Below are 19,179 nucleotides of genomic sequence, written 5' to 3'. Positions count from 1 at the left end.
ATGGGGAAATACAAAAAAGGTAGGTGAAAAAGGTGAAACCTGGTAGGACAAAGCTGAAACTAAATTGCACCAAATTAACATGACACAGCCCAAGATGAACAAAAAAGTCCATTGGGACCATGATCTCAACTCAACAGGAAGCCAACAATTTCTAAATTGGCGTCCATCTTGGCGATTTTCAGGTTTCATAAATGAACAAACTCGTAAAAAAAAACTTAAAAACCCCCAAAATCAAAAGGCGGCAATTTGTACTAACCACATGAAAGAGGAACATTTATACGCCAAATATGCCCCGAAACAGGAAGTGGTCTGTAACTTCGCCATACATTGACCGATCAGCTTGAAACTTTTATATGGGAGACAAGAGACCTCAGAAAACATCGGCACATGAAAATTAAATCAGGGGCATAGCGCCACCTGCTGGCAGAAGAACTTATTTTAACGTAAATATGCTACTTCCCTCACTCACTAATGTATGTTTGCTGGTTTGTGGAATTTTCATGATTTCTTTTTGATTTTCTCCCAAGACTTAGGAAAAAGTACACCACATAATGAAAAGGTTTATATTTTTTGTAATCTAAACCAGTTAGTCGATTATTATTAAATTAACTTTTTGTAGTAATTGTGGAATGCCGAATTAGGATTTCCAGCTGTTTTCTTCACAGTTATTTTGGGGGGAGAACATGAGTGAGTTAGAGACACTAATATCTGAACTAGGAATATCAGAAGTGGATTTAATACAGTGAATTATTAGGTTCTTGAACTAGAAAATGCTTTTGTCAGAAGTGGGATTCGAACCCACGCCTCCAGAGGAGACTGCGACCTGAACGCAGCGCCTTAGACCGCTCGGCCATCCTGACTGTGAGCAGAACACTGTCGTGTACTCACTATAAAAAATCACAAAATTGACCAATCACGGTGGAGAAATGTTGGACAGAGCTGAACAGAGAGCGGTAAGAGACTGGGATAAAGGACTGTATAGGGCTGGTTCTTTATGGACTTAAGCTCTGTTCGCCCCCGGGGCATCGGTCAGGACACAATAACAGGAGATGATGATTCAGCGCTTAGAGAAAAGAAAAGAGACGGGAGATCCTTTCACCGCTGTAACTAGAATGCCCAGAATGCTTTGCGGGTACAGGTCTGTATTAATTTATACATAAGTCAGGTTTCGTCCTACATACCGTTCAAAATATAGTCAAATATTGAAACCATCAAATGTGATTGGGTGTAACCATTATATACGGAGTACACTTCGATGGGCACACAGTCAGGATGGCCGAGCGGTCTAAGGCGCTGCGTTCAGGTCGCAGTCTCCTCTGGAGGCGTGGGTTCGAATCCCACTTCTGACAATAACTTTTTTCAGTTTTAGTTCAGTAATCTAAATCCAGTTACAGGTTAGTAATATGAAACAGGCTTAAATCTACAACCTTATTTTGCGATGCTTTGTTTTTGCTTTTTCAATATATGCATTCTATACTTTGTTTTTTATTCTTACATTTTTATTGTCTTCACAATTGATAGTTTTTATATGGTTTTTGACACTTTTTCCCCCCTCCAAACATTATTACAGCAACAACAACCTAAATACAGTGGAACAAAAAAGTATCTTCACCTTTTATAAAGTTAGAGTGTTAAATGTAAAATAATATAAGCCATTTAGAATTAAAACAAAAGGGGGGAAAAAACAAAATCACAATTGATTTTTTAAGTGTTTAGAAAAATGAACATGAGGCTATGCTGCTCTCTGCTGGTCAAAAGGTGAAAAGCATCAGAGCGCTTGCGCCTGGTTTGACAAACAGAAAAAACTTTAAAAAGAAAAAGAAATTTCTATTTCTCAACATTATTAAAGGTCCAGTGTGTAACAATTCAGTGCAATTCATCGATGACGTTGACTTTAGCAAACGCCTTGACGAGAACGAGCAACATTTCAGTCCGATAATTTAAAAACAACAGGTGAAATCATTTGTCTTACTTCGTTTTTGACACCGTCTTTCGCCCATGATCCGGAAAACAACGAAACTAACCGCTCTATGCTCGGTTCATCACTTCTCAGTCATGATTCATCAGACGTTAGCTGTTATGATTTTATAAGTAATACGATGATGACGACAATATGTAGTCAGGATGGCCGAGCGGTCTAAGGCGCTGCGTTCAGGTCGCAGTCTCCTCTGGAGGCGTGGGTTCGAATCCCACTTCTGACAATAACTTTTTCCATTTTTAGAAGCTGATAAATCAAATCTTGTCAGAGGTGAAATTTGCCTTTAAACTGTTTGAATACATAATTATATGATAATAACCAGTAGTATTTGATCATTTCTGAGATACATTTATTAGGTTTATTTTGAAGGTGCCAACAAACAGACAACATAAATCACAGACTTGACTTGGGTCAATAAGGATTTTTATTTCATAGAACATCTTCAATGAGCAGATCAGTATAAATTAGAACAGACCTATAAGTTAAATCAGGTTAGTAAATATCGTAGAGACTAAACAGGCTGAAAATAAAGGTGAATCGTTTCACCGTAAACTGAGAAACAAGAGGAGTTTATAAAGAAATATTAAACAAAAATCGGATTTAATGTGTTTGTGTGAACGTCTGCTTATATTGAAGCCTCAGAGTGTGATAGAAATCTGTATTACGTTTGTAAGAAAAACCTCGTAAATAATCTCCCGTTGCCGTGTTTGTGCATGTGACGTAGTGGTACGTTCCGTTTACACCGGAAGTCGGAAAGAGTGACGACGCCTTCACCCATCACAAACAGTAGCATCAAGTCCTCGGATTTAAGAAAAAAAAAATCAAACTGTATTGTGTTTACGACGATGATTTAACACAAAACAAACGGGACAAAAGTGCAATTAACAGTAAAAGTAGCAACTCGGGGGGGGGGAAACTCCCGACTTCCGACGACAACTGAAACGCACCATAAATGGACAGTGGGGTGTTTTTTTTAACGGCAGCCATTTTAAGTGATGGAAGTACAGACGGCTGCGGCGTCAAAGCAGGTGGGAAAAATGAGCAGTGTTGTTTATAAACCTCTGGAAATATCTGAATCCTTCTTCACGTTGCGCGGACACGTCTCCTCCTGTCTTCACAACACCATCCCTCCGCCCATGAACTCCATCCTCTGTGGACAAAAAGCCTGGTTTTAGAGCCCTTTTTTTTCTCCCTCCCTGACAATCCAGAATTTTAACAATTCTATGCTTTATTACAGACCTGAGGTGGTTCTATGAAGGCCAGCCAATCGGACGAGTGCGTCGGGAGCAGACCCATGGACTGACACTTGTAAATGGCCAACGCGGAGCCCAGCAGGTTCCCCACCAGGTAGACGAGGCCCTGGAGCCACTGCTGACTGGAGCTTTCCAACAGTTTGAAAGCTGGGACACAAGAGCAGACATCAAGTTTTTGCTTAGCGGCTAAAATACGGTTTTCGTGTGTCCTCCCACTCTCCCACTGGTGGCTGCTCACCACACAAAAACATGTAGTAGCCCTTTAACGTGCCTATAAACCAGTATTAAAAGGTCAAAGGTGTGTGATAAGCAGGTACTCACTGGCTGACATGGACATGAGAGCCTGGATGGGTCTCCAGGCCATCATGCAGACCATCATGATGGGGAAGATGGAGATGGTGTTGCCCGACATGTACATGATGAACAGGTTCATGGGAATCTGCTTCAGGGGCCCGAGGGCCACGTCCCAACACCGCTGCACGACAGAGAGAGAGAAGCCAGTGATGATGATGATGATGATGATCACTGAGTGAATTTCTGTGACTTCAGCTCCTGAAATGTTACTGTTCTGCTTTATTTGCTTCTCTATGACAGTAAATTGAATTTTTCCAGGGGTTTTTCCCATACATGGCAGTTTATTAAGTGAAATAAGTGAAATATATGCAGCTCTTGAAGGTTATGCATGTTTTGTTTTTTTTTAATAGAGCTGCAACTACTAATTATTTTCATATTCAATTACTCTGTGGATTATATTCTCAAATAATCGAGTACTTTCTTTTGGTTCAGAAAATGCAGATTGGTGTTTCCCAAAACCTTGAAATGATTGTAATACTCTTTTTTTCTTAGAATCAAATATTAATTTAACTCACGACTTAAGACATTTTAAATTTCAACAATAAATCATTGTGTTCACCTTCTCCACCAGGTTCTTGTCCGTCTCCTGGATGCTGGTGTCAGGGACGGGTTTCTCCGAGTAGCCGATGGGATAAACGACGTCTCCCTGACCACCCTGGCGCTCGCTGCGACTCCTGCAGCACAAACGTTAACACGCGACAAAATAATCATTCCTCCGTGACTGAGTGACTGTCTGTACGTGACTCTTCTGTGGCGTTCAATGCCACTTTTGCTGCCTTTGAAATCAGACGTTATGGAGACTTTTTTTAAAGTTTGTGGTTTAGTCTGGACGGACAGAGACAATTTGGCATCTGCAGCCTTTTTCGGCTGAATTTGGAGGCCGGAATGTCTAATGTGCTTAGAGATTACCTCAGATTAACAGATTTAAAAGTAACATTAACTCAAATCTGTTCACCTTGTGCTTCCTAAACTCAGTTCTAGAGCCCACTTCATCCTCCGGGAGGTGACGCCGCCCCCTCTCGTCGACAGAGCTCCTCCTTGTCCTCCTGGAGACGCCATGGCAACCGACCTAACTGCTGGACCTCAGAGACAAAACACACACCTGAGGGAAATGAAGACACAGGGTCAACAGAGGTCACGTTTCTGCGAGATCTCAAACAGGTTCCACGTCGCTGTCCATCTCTTTTGCCTTAAGAGTTAGAATTGCACACACACGGTGTACGTTCCGTTGCCTTTGATCTGTGCCGGGTCATTGTTGCCAATGGTTACCTGCAATTTTCACTCTGAAGGAAAAATAGCAGGAAACATCAAGCATTCCGAAAACGATGCGACTTATTTTGACAAAGAAAAACTAAAAAGTTGAACGTAATCAAAAATGTCCTTAAGGAGCTGAATGTGAGACAAATTCAACCAGTAATCTGATTAAAGAAAACAATAGTTCAGTAAATTGACTCTGGATTCCGAACTAATTAACCCGCTTGAGAGAGTGTCCAAGATTAGCAACAGTTACATTTTACTATCATCTATACACTTAACTCAGATTACATCAGATGTGATGTAGATGCGTGATCGGACTATAATGTGTAAAATCTTCACTGTATAATACAGATTAGAATATTCTTTTACCAAATCCTGTAAAACATCAATGATTTATTCTGAATAAAGCCAATAGAACATAGTGTGAACATTATTGTCTGTAGAACATTACAGACAACAATAAACAGATCATTAGTGTCCATGAAGACACGTATAATCAGATTATGCTCCAAAAATACACAGATTAAATGTATTTGGAATTCGTAATACACCTTGGGTAAACGGTTTTGTCAGTGTAATAGAAGTAATAATTTTAAAATAATAAATGCAATAATCGGACTATCGGGGGGAAATCGGACTAACGCTCTGCAAAAATGAAGCAGAATAACATTAATTTGAAAATTATGTGAGAGACTGGTGTAAACCTCATAATCTGAATATCCTGGCCAGAGAAATTGTAAATAACCAGTTTACTGTTGTCCTTGTAATCGGAATTACAGTTTCCTTGTGTTTAGACTTCGTTTTAAACGACGTTTTCACCAAAAAAAAAAATCAAGTGACGGCGTCGCAGGACGTCACCGTCACTTTACGTTAATTTTTCGGACATAAAACAATACAAACACGCCATAAATGTTCTCCTTACCTCACACAAACATCCACGCTGCCGCCGCTCGCTGCCTTAATCGCTATTTTTTGATGAAATATGGTCAAATCTGTTCGCTGTGTCAAGGGACGGACTAGTCACTCGCTGGCTGGTTGGTTCCGCGGCCCGCACTGATGACGCAATAACGACGATGACGATTTTCGTGCGTCGCGCTCGCCCTCTAGTGGCCTGGAAGAAGAAGTCCAATCCAACTCAGTGACCCCTCCGGCTGAATTTACTAAGAAAAATTTAAATTTTCAACGACAAAATTGTTTTTACAACAATTTTGAAAACAATTTTGTTTATTACAACTATTAGTTTTTAAAATTGAACTACAACGTATTTTAGACTTGCTTTATTTTTTTTCATAAACTTTATTGAGAACTAAAGAAAAAACAGAAATATGACAACAAAGACTTTATTTAGATAGCTGTATTATAGTAATGTATTTGTAGTATCCACTGAATGACAGTTAAATGGATTGACTGTTTTTATTTTTTTATTAAATTTCCCTTTCCTGTAGAAAATGCAAAATTCTTTTAGATTTATGCGTACAGTAGGAGTCCATCTCCATTGCCGAATTTAAGTATAAACATCCTGACACCAAAACAGGTAGCAATCCCAACCATTACATACTTTTTTAATATACATTTCTTCACAGTATAAATAAGTAATTAATAGAAAACAAATACATTAAATAAACACATTTACACTGTGTGAACATAGAAATAAATAATACCTTATATAATCCACATAACGTGGAGTGGGGATAAAAAACAAAAACATTGCTTGATTGCCAAATCTTTTAATAACAGGGACATTTTTCTTATCGTTTGCAGCTGTTAAATATTAAACCACTTATCATTAGTACAAAAGTTTCGTGTGTGATCTTTACCGTCAGCTTAAGGCATTTATTTACACGCCGACATGTAAAGGAAGCAGTGCAAATTGAATGGTAAAGTATTCGTGTGTTAGTTAGTTTAGTTGTTTTACTGCAGACACAGTGGTTCTGTACAGTGTGTGTGTGACGCGGGGCATAAATATCAGCACTGGCGGAAATATCCGAGGTCACGAGCGCGAGGATCTTTAATTAATTAAAAATAAATTATAACTCATTTGTTCGTTTGGCACATTTGATATGGATTAACTTTTAACAGTCAGTTTAACCAGCTTCAAGATGAAGTAAAACCGAGCAAAAAAAAAAAAGTCCTTGTAACTCAAGCAGAATGTAACAAGCGAAGATTTTTGACAACATCTATTTTCTTTACAGAATCTCAGTTCAACATTGCATTTAAATAATCCTGCATTTATTTACATCAGAGTCTGGAGACGCGGCATGTGTATTTATCGGAAAATTGGACGTTTAGCTCTGTAACGTTTGACGTATTTACAAATACATGAGAGGCACAGACTGAGGTTAAGCCCCTCCCCCCTGAGTGTAAACAGAACCACAGAAGCTGAATATATTCAGTGTTCACTGGCTTTATATAATGTGGAAAATAAAAACAAAACTGACAAAAAAAGCTGTTTTTCCTACATAGAAAAAGCAGAACCTGAGGACGACGCGAACGTCTTTGTGAGTCAGTTGTTGCGTGCGTGTGTGTGTGTGTGCGTCCACATCACTTGTACAGACTGAGTTCGGGACTGTGGTACAGACACATGTAGGAGTCGCAGAGCAGGCGGCGGGCGGGCTCTCGTAACGAGGCGGCGTCGACTCGACTTAGCTCCTCCTCCGATAACTTGAGGTAGCGCCCGACCTCGGGACACGGCATCACGCGAGGGATGTTGAAGCCGTTCTGTCCACCTGAAAAAAAGAACAAAAAAAAATGTTGTTGATTTTGTGAGTTAAATCTTGATTCCAGCTTTAATCCGTTTATCCGTTTCGTTTTGCCCTTAAAAAAAAAAACCCTGAACTACGACTTTAAAGTTCTCTCACCTTCTCGGTCTGCCATACTGTCAAAAAAGAGCCAGTCAGTGGGGAGGGGCCCGTGTTTGATGAAGCTCACGTAGTGGCTCGTCTCGATGCACGTCACCGCAAACAAAGACATTTGCTGGCGGGCGCAGTGCAGGGAGCTGGGCCATGGTCCGCCGGGAACGCTGACTTTCACTGGACTGTGGGACGCCCGCTTCCTGTGACTGTGGACCTGAAATTCAAACAGCGTCGGTAAATGGAGCAAGAAGCGGACAATAAACAAGGCCCCCCCGAGAGCTTTACATCAGCAAATACATTCATAATTTAATTCAATATCATCACTGAAAGCTGAAAATATAATTGTTCTCCTCGCACGCCCATGCTCGTCCGTGTTTCCATTGACGATGAAGAGGAAGAACACTTTTTTTTTCAGGTTACTGGATGTTTTGAGGAAGAGGAAGAAGAAGAAACAGAAGAACCTGAAGCACAAAAAAAAAAAAAAGGAACCAGAAGCAAAAGAAGCAGAAACAGAAGAACCTGAAGTAGAGAAGCAGCAGCAGAAGAACCAGAAGCAGAAGAAGAATCATTGGGCATTGACTCCCCCTGCTCAGTCCACTTAAACACTAACTTTCGGTTTTACCTGAGCTTCTCTTAATATCACGTTCACATGGCGTCAGAATAATCGCCATGTGAAAATTCAAGGGAACCTGGGAACGTGTGAGAATGTTTTGACCACGGAGGAAGGAAGACCGCCCTAGACCAGGTTTACCTGTGTGTTGCAGGTGGGACAGTACTGTTTGAGTCGCCCGGGTGTGATGTCGGCGTCGTCGTAACACTGTAGACACTCCCACTCTGCCACCGCCTGACAGATACTGCACTGCCTCAGAGCTGCACACACACACACACACACAGAAAGTAAAGACTAAACAACTACCAACATTCATGACCTCATCTGTTCAAAAACCTCAATAAAAGAAGAAGAATAATGTGTAAATCACAGACTGCAGGTATCAGAAGTAGCACTCCGAAGCTCCATTTCCGGTTCGTTGGTAGCTTTGTAGCAAGAAAACCTTGCTTAAACCAGGCTAACGTTTACATTATTATCTGAAGATTCTGTGGAAACTGGAACGTGATTAACTCGGGTTAAGTAAAACCTTGCTTACCGTCATCCAGGAGGTCGGTGATGTCCAGGCTAAGTGTGGGCAAGATGGCGTCAAACATCTTGAAGTCCTTTCCGAACCTGGGCATGAGCAGCGGGAGGCAGGAAGGAGCCTGCAGGTTCGACCAAAGCACGATTTTATCGGTTATTTTCTGTGTCGTGGCACTTAAAAAAGGGGTGTCACACAATCTGGTGACCGTTATTCGTTTGAAAATCTCCCGCTACCTCTGCAAACTTGAGGCCGGTGTGGAGGAAGGACGACTCCAGCAGCGCCTGAACGCTGGCCACTCTCATGCGAATGGACGGCGGCGAGGAGAGCGTGATGGGGGAGTCGATGGGGGAGTTTGGCGAAGGCGAGGTGGGAGAGTGGGGAAGTGTCGGAGGGAAGAGCTGGTAGAGGTGACACTGCTGAGGCTGCTGAGTCATCGATCTGAGGAAACCAGGCGGGGAGAGAGGGACTGGGATGAGTTGGAGCCACAGAGTGACATGAGTGAAGCGTTATATGCTGACCTGGGTTCTTTGTAACCTTTTATCAAAAGCGACGTAAAAAACCTTGGTGTGAAAGCGGATTCGGACCTTAAGATGGACAAACAGATCAGCTCTGTTGTACAGAAGCGTTTCTTTCAATAGGTAACGAAAATCAAACCCGTTTTGTCGTGGCAGGATCCGCTCATCACAACAACGCCTTGATTACCAGAAGCAGAAGATGAGACAGAAACAGAAGAAGCAGAAGAAACAGAAACAGAAAGAACCAGAAGAAGCTGAAGCAGAACCTGAAGCAGAAGAAGAAGAAGCAGAAACAGAAGAACCTGAAGCAGAAGCAGAAACAGAAACAGAAGAACCTGAAGCAGAAGAAGCAGAAGCAGAAGCAGAAACAGAAGAACCTGAAGCAGAAGAACCTGAAGCAGAAGCAGAAACAGAAGAACCTGAAGCAGAAGAAGAAGAAGCAGAAACAGAAGAACCTGAAGCAGAAGAAGAAGAAGCAGAAACAGAAGAACCTGAAGCAGAAGAAGCAGAAACAGAAGAACCTGAAGCAGAAGAAGAAGAAGCAGCAGGAGAATACTGCAACGCCCTATATGCCAGGGTTAGCCAGGCTTCACTCTCCCGCCTGCAGTTGTTCCTGAATGCTGCTGCTCCACTGCTGTCTCTCAGATCTGCTGATCAGCTGAAGCTCGGAGGCGACCGGTCTTTTTTGGTACTTTTACTTTATTTATTCATTTATTTTTACCTGTTTTTCATGTCGCGTTAAAGTTATTGCACAACACCTCGGGGCAACTGTGTTGTTTTTAAATGTGGATTGGAAAGAAATGCTTGCATCATCTACATAAACAAAGACAGCAACGCTGCCGTCGCTGTGCGACAACTTCACCTGATCTTGAGGAGCGGCTCGACTCGGAGGAGCTGGAAAAGCCTGTTGAGGAATTCTTCAGGATCTGACGGAGAGAACAAGAACAGCGTGTCAACATTCCTCAGTGTAAACACGCACAGTACAAACACTGATGGACGCCTCAAGACAAGAAAAAACACACACACACACCTTTCTCCTGGTTGGTGAAGCCGCCGTCACTATTCGCAGCCTCCAGCAGGCGCCTCAGAGCCATGGTCTTACTGGCACATACGTAGCCATACCTTAAAAACACAACGGTAATGTTTATGTTTATAATAAACATAAACACACAAACAAAAACAGGAAATCACAAGATAATATATGACACCTTTCAGACTGCTATAAGTTTAAAGTCGATTTCAAGGTTAAAGCCAGCGGCACCAGACACAACAAATAAACAACAACAATTAAATAAGCACAGGGTTACATTTGAGGGTCTGAGAGCATTCATTCTGCATTGGGGCCATGAATTCTTCCCTCAAAGGGTCAACCGTGTGACCTGATACAAGTCGTGAAGGTCATATACGTCTCATTCATTGTCGGCCTCCACATGAGGGTCATGGGGGGCTGGACAGGACGCCAGTCACGCAGAGAACCGGCGACCTCATCGCAGTGAGACAACAGTGCTTTTCTGCTGCACACCCTCACAATAACCTGCAGGTTTATAGACTTTGTGCTTGTGGATTTGATTTTATCTTTTTTTTACAAACACAGAAAAACACACAGACACATGGACGGACCTTCGTAGAGGGTTGACGATCTCACAGCGCAGCAGGTCCTGAGCCTGACTGGAGTCTGGGTCGGTGTCAGGGTCGGACGGCCAGAACAAAACCCAGTCTGCAGAACTACAGCAGGAGAACAGACTGGAGAGAGAGATAGACAGAGACAGCAAGACGAGGGGAGAGAGACAGACGGACAGAAAGATGGCGAGAGAGAGAGAGAGAGAGAGAGAGAGAGAGAGCAGAGAGCGTGAGGTGGTGTAGAGAGAGAGATAGAGAGAGAGAGAGAGAGAGAGAGAGAGAGAGAGAGAGAGAGGTTATGTAATATCTATTTCCAGTGTCCAAACATTAAAAAGCATGGAATGTTAAACCAACATTTATTGTTGACCACAAACACAAACAACAACAAAATCCTCAGTGTCTATGACAGCAAAGCTTTCGCAACAATCTGCTTATAAATTAACTTAATCTGGTTACAAATTAAACGGACTTTCTGAGGAGGAAATAAATAATCTCAGCTTTTTGGGAAGTAGCGAGTGTTTACAGAGCAAAGAGATTTATTAATCACAGTCTGAAACGCGGCCGTGTTTACGTCGGATGACTTTTTTTTTTGGTACCTGAACAGCGTGGCGTCCAGGTAGCAGGAGTTCAGATGACCCTGGATGCCTCTCTTCCAGCCAGTGTACAGATCTCTGGCATCGTCTCCCTCCACAGGAGGCGTGTGCTCCTCCACACGCTCGCTGCCCCACTCTGCGAACGCTGGCGGACACAGAAAAAAAAAGCAATCTATAAAAATACGCCAAATCAACGCCAAATTTAGCAGCACATACGGGGGGGGGGGGGGGGGGGGGACACACGGAGGGACCGCAGACACACAGATCGAAGAGTCTGAGCCGCTTTAAGAGCGTAATCGGGCGGGAGTTAGCGAATCCGGCAGTGGTTTGGCAACAGAAGTTACAAACTGGTGCTTTAATCATGTTCTCATTCTCATATTTCATGTCCGAGAAGCAGTCCGAGAAGCATCTTTCAACATTCGTTTCACGATGCTTGCTGGTGTTTCAGAGAACCAGGGTTAATTCCTTAACCTAAAGTTCTCCCTCAACATTCGTCTCTTTTCACTCGCTCATGTTTCAGAGAACCGGGGTTCGTAAATCACACGGTGTCTCCACAGACACGAGATCTAAACACAGCTATACACAGAAACACAGACTTGTGAACTCGGGTGACATTTGTTAGTAATATATATATATATATATATATATATATAATATTTTATTATTTTTTTACCTATAGAGTTGCAGCGCTCCACTTGATTGACGGGGGTTTCAGGTGCGGGGAACCGGGAGTCCCGCCTACAGTTTCTGAGTTTGACAAACAGACCTTTGTTCGGCGGACAGCGGAAGTGGCGTTCGCCGAGGTAACTGCCGTCTGTTCCCGCAGACAGCTCCTGATCCTAACACACACACACACAAGTACATTTCCATGCATAGTCAGTAGAGAAACTGTTAAAACAGTGGCACAAACGTCAGTTTTCAGTCAGAAAAGGCTGTGGAAACGAGGGATTGAGTGATGAACCTACTGTGAAGAGAGCGCATGCTTAAGCTGGTGTGGGTTTTGTTAGCCTAGCATTTTGTTGAGTCGCTAAAGCGTATATTTTTACAAATGACACTTTACCAGCTCGATTCCTGCGACGAGCTCAGAAACCCCGCTGATGCGTCCTATCCAACAGATGACTCCATAAATGGGCGGGTCGTTGACCTCCACCAGCGAGCCCACCTCCAGCTCGCTCTCCAGCCCCGACTCTCCGTTCTCGCTGAACACTTCCACGTTATCTGGCGACAGCAGCGGGGGGCCGAAGCCGTGAACGCCGTTGGTGTGTTGTGGATGCTCCGCGGCGACGTGCGACGTTGGACTGCGAGGTTTGGGGGGCGGGGGAAGAGGCTTATGGAAGAGTTTGGGCGGAGGCAGTGGAGGAGATTTCAGCGGCAGTTTGGGCGGCAACAGGGCGACCTTGGAGGCGGAGGTGGCAGGAGACGGAGGACCTGGTTTGGCGTTGGGGGGCGGAGCTTGCTTCAACAAGGGTTTAGAGGTTTGTTGAGGACTGTGACGGTGGGATTTTAGCTCTGGGGGGAAAACAATTACAAAAATTAAGATTCTTATTACATGTGAGTTCACAAAAAAAGTCATTTTTGTTTGATTTAAATGTGTTTTTTTTCTCCTTTTTTCCAAAATTTCCCCCAATAAAACGTTTTTCCTGCTGCGTTTGCATATAAAACAGTTTAATATGTTAATATTATATATATATTATGATGCTGTGAAGTAAGATTTTTGTAAGTTAAGTAGAGCTGCAACAGCTGTGAATATTTTCTTGGAAACAAAATAAAACATATTTTTAACAAAACGCCAGAATTCTGGAATTATTTTGAAAAAGAAAATAAAAAGAAGTCACATCCTAATCCACTTAGGAATTACTCACCAATAATTTTGAAAAAAAAATAGTTTTTCTATGTTTACATGTTTTTTTGATTTGAAAATGTTCTGATGACAATTCAACCAAATCGTTTTGGTTTAAGGACAAAGTGAGACATTTTTAATTCTTTCTTGGACATTTTATGACCAAAATATCAATTCCTCAAAACAAATAATTGACAGATTTATAGTACAATTGAAGTACTTGTTATTGGCAGAACTAAATTGAAGTTTATGGCGCAAAAAACCTTAGTACTACTACTACTAAACACTGAACTCTTTTCACAGCTTTGACAAATTAGATCATATCTTGCAGTAAAACATGATATTTGAACATTTACAACAAAATTGCAACAAAAAATTGGCTTCTAAATGTTTTTAAAACATAATCTTAGATTTGAATCTGAATGTTACTAAACGCAGTATAGTATGAAAAGTATCGGTGAGAATAACCGCAAATGGAGTCAGCTGACGCCAAACACATGCATTGAGCGTGAGGTCATGTGGTGTAGATAGTTGTCGTACCGGCAGTAACCTTGGTGATTGGCATTAGTAGCCCATAAAGGGCGGAAGGAATGTGGCAGAGCTTCTCTCCTCTGTAATGGCCGTCCCAGTTTCCAACAGGAGCGTCCTGAACACACACAGGTGACAAAAAAACACAAATCAGTCACCAGAAAGCTACACTTTGACCAATTAAGTCGTAAAAATAGCTTTTCCCCCCCAAAAGAAAATGTGTTAATAACGACTTTGCCAAATTATAATGATTGAAAATATATAATGCATGAAGAAAAGTCTGTATTTGCTTTACAGGGACTTTAAAAGGCTTAAACGATGTATATTAACTGCACAAAAAAAAAATTTCCCCACAAAATAGACCACAATTTTTTGTTTTCAGTGTATGATTTTTTTTCTCCCCCCTAAAAAAGTATTGAAAAAAGAAACTTGTAGTGTTTTATGCTGTCCACAAACCTAAATAATAAATTCAGTTTTAATGATTTCTTTGTTATACGGAGACAAAGTAAGCTGAAAATATTCACATTTAAGGATCTGAAAGAAAACCCCATATAACTTATTTGATTACTAAAAAAAAGCCACTCAAACTTATTAATAGAAGATCATAACAGTTGGCAATTCATTTAGTTATCGATAAACTAAACGTAAAACTAAAACACATTGTAGCCATGTGGCGATATGATACGATACGTAAACTTTCAGATGACGTCGTTCATACTGACCAGCAGAATGCCGACGTACATCCCTGACGAGTGTCCGGGCAGCAGACCGCAGAATCGCACCTCCCCGCCACCGACATTGTCATCCATTGGGAAGGACACACGCTGGCCGACAGCGAACGACGACAAAGCCAGTGGTGCCGACGACGTCGCTTGCCGGTTTTGCGCGGTGGCAGGCGCCGACTCCGCTGTTCGAGCGACAACACCGGGGGCCTGAACCTGAGAAGAACTGCTGGACCCCTGCTGGTTGAAGCTGGTGTGGCGCCTGGTCTGTTGTTGTTGTTGTTGATGGTGATTTGGGCGGCTGTTGTTGCTGTGTTGCCCGTTGCTCGGATGATTACCGCCACTGCGGCGGTGGTGGTCTCGCTCGCGGTGTCGCTCATGCGCGTCGGGGTCACCTCTGCTGGACCAGTGTCGGAGCCTGATGTCACTGACCGGGAGGAAGAGGGCGCAGGCTTCCGGACAGGTGAACAGACGCTGGCCTTTGAAGGAACCGTTGCTCACTCCTTTACCTGCTGCTGAACCCTGGAGCAGAAACAACAACAACAACAACAACAAGATTTAAAGCTGCAGTGAGTACATTTTGTTGTTCAGGGTATCAGCACATTTTTAGAACCAAATTTAAGACCTTTTTAATACCTCAAAAAGGAAGAATTGAGACCATTACTGGGGAAAAAGAAGTGTCAAACGTGTAGCGGCAAACTACTCTATCGGCAGTTTAGTTCATTGAGTGCTAGCCAAACGCTTATGCTTATCACAGTTCATATGAGAGTCCAGTGCTTTGCAGCCCATACTCAAAGTTCATATCGTGCCTCATACAAGTCGCTGCATTGTTTCAGCCAGAGGCGGTATTTGTCCTCTTCCGGCCACCTTTCATTAAGTTTATTTGCCCATAGTTAACCTAAAAAATTACATTTAGGAGGGTTTATTTTCAAATAACTGAATATATTGTACATAAAAATGAAGGTATAATCTGCTTTAAATAAAAAACATTTTGGTTTTCGTAGCCTGTGAATTAGAGCTGCAAGTAGTTATCTAGTTAGCTAGTTATTTCTTCCATAAAATCCGTCAGAAAAATGTGCAAAATCTTTCCCACAAAACAAAGATATTCCCCTTTAAGTTGCTAAAACCACAGCATCTGTTTTTCTTTTAACAAAAAAACAATCACGTGTCGAATCAAATATTGGAATAGTAAACAATAAATCAATAATTGTTGAAGAAAAAGTCTTTTAAATGTGCTTTAAACAAACAAAGGCGAAGTTCCCTGAACAATGAAGCGTGAACAGTCTTCCTTGTGTTGCAATCTGCAGTTTTACCATGAGAAGTCTCTAATTCTTACACACTGGACCTCAAAATATAATAATGTTAATGCAAACGGTTTGTTTGCGTTTCACTTTTATCCTAATCCCCATCCCGCTCCCGGTTTACCTTGAGTTGGACTCCAAAACAAACATCACTGCCTCCTCTGGTCAGCGGCCCGATGTATTTGAGCTCTGCCTCTGCTAGCTCGTCCTTTTGGCCGATCTGGACCCACAGTGGGGCGCCGAGGGGTAAAGTTATCATGTGACGCAGCTTCTCAGGATCGGCTGTAAAAAAAAAAAAATAGAAATAAAAATCTTACTACGGAGAGAAACATTACGGAGGAGCATGTTTCACATATTTTTGTAACATTTTGTTTCTTCAAACGTTTAGTTGCAATTTTTGGTCACCCTACAATAACAAGATTTGAACTCAGAGATTTTTAAAGTTATACATGATACTATACTTATCTTGGTTATTTGTATGATTTTTTTTTGTGGATTTAAACCCAATGAATGTGTCAATTTAAATTACCTAACCAAATAAACAACTACTGTATGTTCCCTGGTAAAACAAATACACTTTTAGGATGGTTACTATAGCGATAACGATAATATATTGATCGATGACACCTGGATTAACCTAGTATTATTTGTCCTACCGCGGTGTCTAATGATACTAAGGCTGCAACTAATGGTTATTTTTATTACCGATCAGAAAATATTGAAAATTGTTTCCAAAAACCATCTGATTAATAATGCTCTCAAAATGTCGTAATTAAATTAATAATTTTTAACGATTTCTTGGAGCAAGGAAACCAGAAAATATTCACATTTGAGAAGCTAAAAACACAGAAAACTTTTTTTATTACTATTATAATTACTGTAATTTTGAATACAAACACAACTACTAGTTGCTTCCATCAATATTTCTAATACCACAGCAATAACGGTCACAAAGGGTGAATCTACCAACTAACCAATTATCATTTGTCACTTTAGCATGTGCTACTTCCCTTCCTCGTTGCACTGTATGGTAACTAAACGTCCACTACTGACCCAGGTGTTTGAGACGAGCCTCCGGGTCAGTGACAGGCTCCAGCAGACCGGTAAGGTCACTCGGGACATCCAGCAGGTACTTCCTGTCTATTTTCACCATGACACCATTGTCTAACACCTGCGGGAAACCGAGGCAGAGGAGATTTGGGAGTGTTAGTACGGACGGAAAAGAAAAATGCCCTCACACCATGACTCGGCTGATGCGGAGGCTTTTATGAAGAGCTGCTACTAACGATTATTTTCATAACCTGCGAAATGTCAGGAAGTGTTGATCAGTGTTTCCCAAACCTGAGAATAAGGACGTTCTCAAAGGAAACCAGAAAATATTCACATTAACCAATTTATCGATGATGAAAGATAGCTCACAATTAATTTGGTTATCGATTTATTATTGCTGCAGCCCATGCAATCATTCACAACGCAAAATTTGAAGACCAGACCATGTGGACATGTAGCTTTGGTTGTTTTTATGTACAAGATACAGTGTAATGTGACTGGGTTAGCTTGCTAGTTAGCAAAGCTTGCTATGACGCTGCTATTAACCACTGTTATCCAACTCGATTATAAAAATAATCGTTACAGCCGTAATGTGGCGGGTTGGAATATTTTTTTTTTTTTTATAAATTCTACATTTCACCAGCCTCCAACATGAATCTTACATTAAAAGCATAAAGTTGAGTGCAATTAATGAAAATTTCAGGCATCAATTAAGCTTCTTTTTTTTCCAAAAAAAATGTCAGAATATAGTTAAATATGCATGATAACATTTCCCAAAACCTAATTTGACTTCTTCATGTCACACATTAAGTATAATTTAACTTAAAATCGTCTTAAGTACCAGTCCCAGCTCTACTTGTGTATACTAAAAACGTTTAAAAGACACTTAATGCCTTTAAAAACAGCTCCATTCAAATAGAAAAATACATCAGTAGTTAGAACAATAATACAAAATAGGCGATTTATATAAGTGAGAGCAAGAAAATATGGCCAACATTTCCAAATCAGTAAAAAATAAACTGATATTTACACTATATTATAAAAGTAAGAACATTTCCATGCGTGATTGTATTAAGATGTAAATTCAATAAATTATTACCTTGACCCATAGCCAGTCCCCTCTGTTTCTGCTCGCATCCTGCTCCTGGCACATAAACCCCCGCTGCAGGCGAATGGTACCTTCCAGCTGGTCTTGGACCTTCAGGTCGGTCGAGATCAAAAACATTTTCGAGGGGCGTCGCTTCCTAGCTTGGTCATGTTGCGCTCCAGACATCGTTCACTTTTCTTTTTTTTTCTTCTTTTTTTGACAGTCTTTAATTGTCGCTGCTTCACGCAGGAGTCAAACCGTCATTCCTGTAAAACCCAAGAGCTGAAATCAAAACTTAAAATCACAGAAACGATAAAATGGCCGAAGTGTGCGCGTTCACCTCAAATGACGGTAACGCCAGGTAACAACAGTGATGTAACGCTCACTTTTAAACTTTCTTAGGCCCGCGTTGCGTCGGCGAAGAGCGGCCGAAACAACGCAAACTACCTCGCAAACACCAAACAAGTGACTAACTATTTAACAAAAAAAGCGGAGGCGTTCATTGGACTCACTTACCGACTCCGAGCGTCAACATTTCCCCTCATTTAAGAGGAGCTCCGTTTCAACAACACACCGCTGTCTGCCGTGAAGCAGGAAGCGGCTTGACTGACAGCCGCGGCAGCCAATGGCAGGCGAGGAAAGTTCCGCCGGGCAGCGGCCTCAGCCAATCAGAGGCATTTGTGGGGCGTTTCTTGTCGCCAGGGAAATTCCACAGATGACAGAAGCTCACTTTATATGCAAATAGGAAGCACTTCAATGAAAACGCAATAACGTCATTCATCCATACATCTTTTTATTTATTAGACTATAAATAAAGTAGAAAAAAATACAGAAATACCCTTAAAAAAACACTACAAATTTTACTTGAAAGTGCAATTTCATGGCTCGAGACATCATTGTACTTAAATGTGTATACACTGCCTGGCCAAAAAAAAAGTCGCCACCAGGATTTAACTAAGCAAATAGGTAAGGGGTGGCTGCAGTTGGTCCGGTCTAGGTTCATCAACATTATGTGCCCAAAGAATGAGGTCAGCTGACTACCTGAATATAATGACTGACCAGATTATTCCATCAATGCATTTTTTTCTTCCCTGAT

The 19,179-nt window shown here is 41.6% G+C and overlaps 2 protein-coding genes and 3 non-coding genes across 7 annotated transcripts; 2 read left to right on the top strand and 3 right to left on the bottom strand.

Annotated features, from left to right (window-relative positions):
• Positions 1 to 777: 777 nt before the first annotated feature.
• Positions 778 to 860, bottom strand: trnal-cag (transfer RNA leucine (anticodon CAG)). Its single transcript has one exon. It is a non-coding gene; the product is annotated as a tRNA-Leu (tRNA).
• Positions 861 to 1,266: 406 nt separating this feature from the next.
• On the top strand, positions 1,267 to 1,349 carry trnal-cag (transfer RNA leucine (anticodon CAG)). The gene has a single exon. It is a non-coding gene; the product is annotated as a tRNA-Leu (tRNA).
• Positions 1,350 to 2,118: 769 nt separating this feature from the next.
• trnal-cag (transfer RNA leucine (anticodon CAG)) lies at positions 2,119 to 2,201 on the top strand. The gene has a single exon. It is a non-coding gene; the product is annotated as a tRNA-Leu (tRNA).
• A 183-nt stretch (positions 2,202 to 2,384) lies between these two features.
• emc4 (ER membrane protein complex subunit 4) lies at positions 2,385 to 5,921 on the bottom strand. The gene is made up of 6 exons (XM_058625176.1): positions 5,765 to 5,921; positions 4,541 to 4,687; positions 4,145 to 4,259; positions 3,553 to 3,706; positions 3,218 to 3,378; positions 2,385 to 3,128 (listed from the first exon to the last, which is right to left on the bottom strand). The coding sequence occupies exons 2-6, from the start codon at positions 4,642 to 4,644 to the stop codon at positions 3,093 to 3,095; spliced, it is 570 nt and encodes a 189-aa protein (XP_058481159.1). The 5' UTR covers positions 4,645 to 4,687; positions 5,765 to 5,921; the 3' UTR covers positions 2,385 to 3,092.
• Positions 5,922 to 6,553: 632 nt separating this feature from the next.
• Positions 6,554 to 18,685, bottom strand: si:cabz01101003.1 (ubiquitin carboxyl-terminal hydrolase CYLD). 3 transcript variants are annotated; one of them, XM_058625174.1, is made up of 17 exons: positions 18,600 to 18,685; positions 18,096 to 18,349; positions 17,000 to 17,117; positions 16,071 to 16,228; positions 14,646 to 15,167; positions 13,936 to 14,041; positions 12,616 to 13,064; positions 12,229 to 12,394; positions 11,559 to 11,700; positions 10,963 to 11,085; positions 10,373 to 10,464; positions 10,205 to 10,268; positions 9,061 to 9,265; positions 8,840 to 8,948; positions 8,446 to 8,564; positions 7,701 to 7,908; positions 6,554 to 7,568 (listed from the first exon to the last, which is right to left on the bottom strand). In XM_058625174.1, the coding sequence occupies exons 2-17, from the start codon at positions 18,267 to 18,269 to the stop codon at positions 7,384 to 7,386; spliced, it is 2,940 nt and encodes a 979-aa protein (XP_058481157.1). In that variant the 5' UTR covers positions 18,270 to 18,349; positions 18,600 to 18,685; the 3' UTR covers positions 6,554 to 7,383. The 3 variants fall into 3 exon arrangements, with proteins under 3 accessions (XP_058481157.1, XP_058481158.1, XP_058481156.1); XM_058625175.1 differs by lacking the exon at positions 18,600 to 18,685 and adding an exon at positions 18,470 to 18,587; XM_058625173.1 differs by lacking the exon at positions 18,600 to 18,685 and adding an exon at positions 18,424 to 18,446.
• Between the last annotated feature and the right edge of the window lie 494 nt (positions 18,686 to 19,179).

This window comes from Solea solea, chromosome 3, assembly GCF_958295425.1.
Source record: "Solea solea chromosome 3, fSolSol10.1, whole genome shotgun sequence".
Classification (NCBI taxonomy): domain Eukaryota; kingdom Metazoa; phylum Chordata; class Actinopteri; order Pleuronectiformes; family Soleidae; genus Solea; species Solea solea.
Note: the sequence above shows the minus strand (reverse complement) of the source record. Positions and strands in the feature narration are given on the sequence as shown.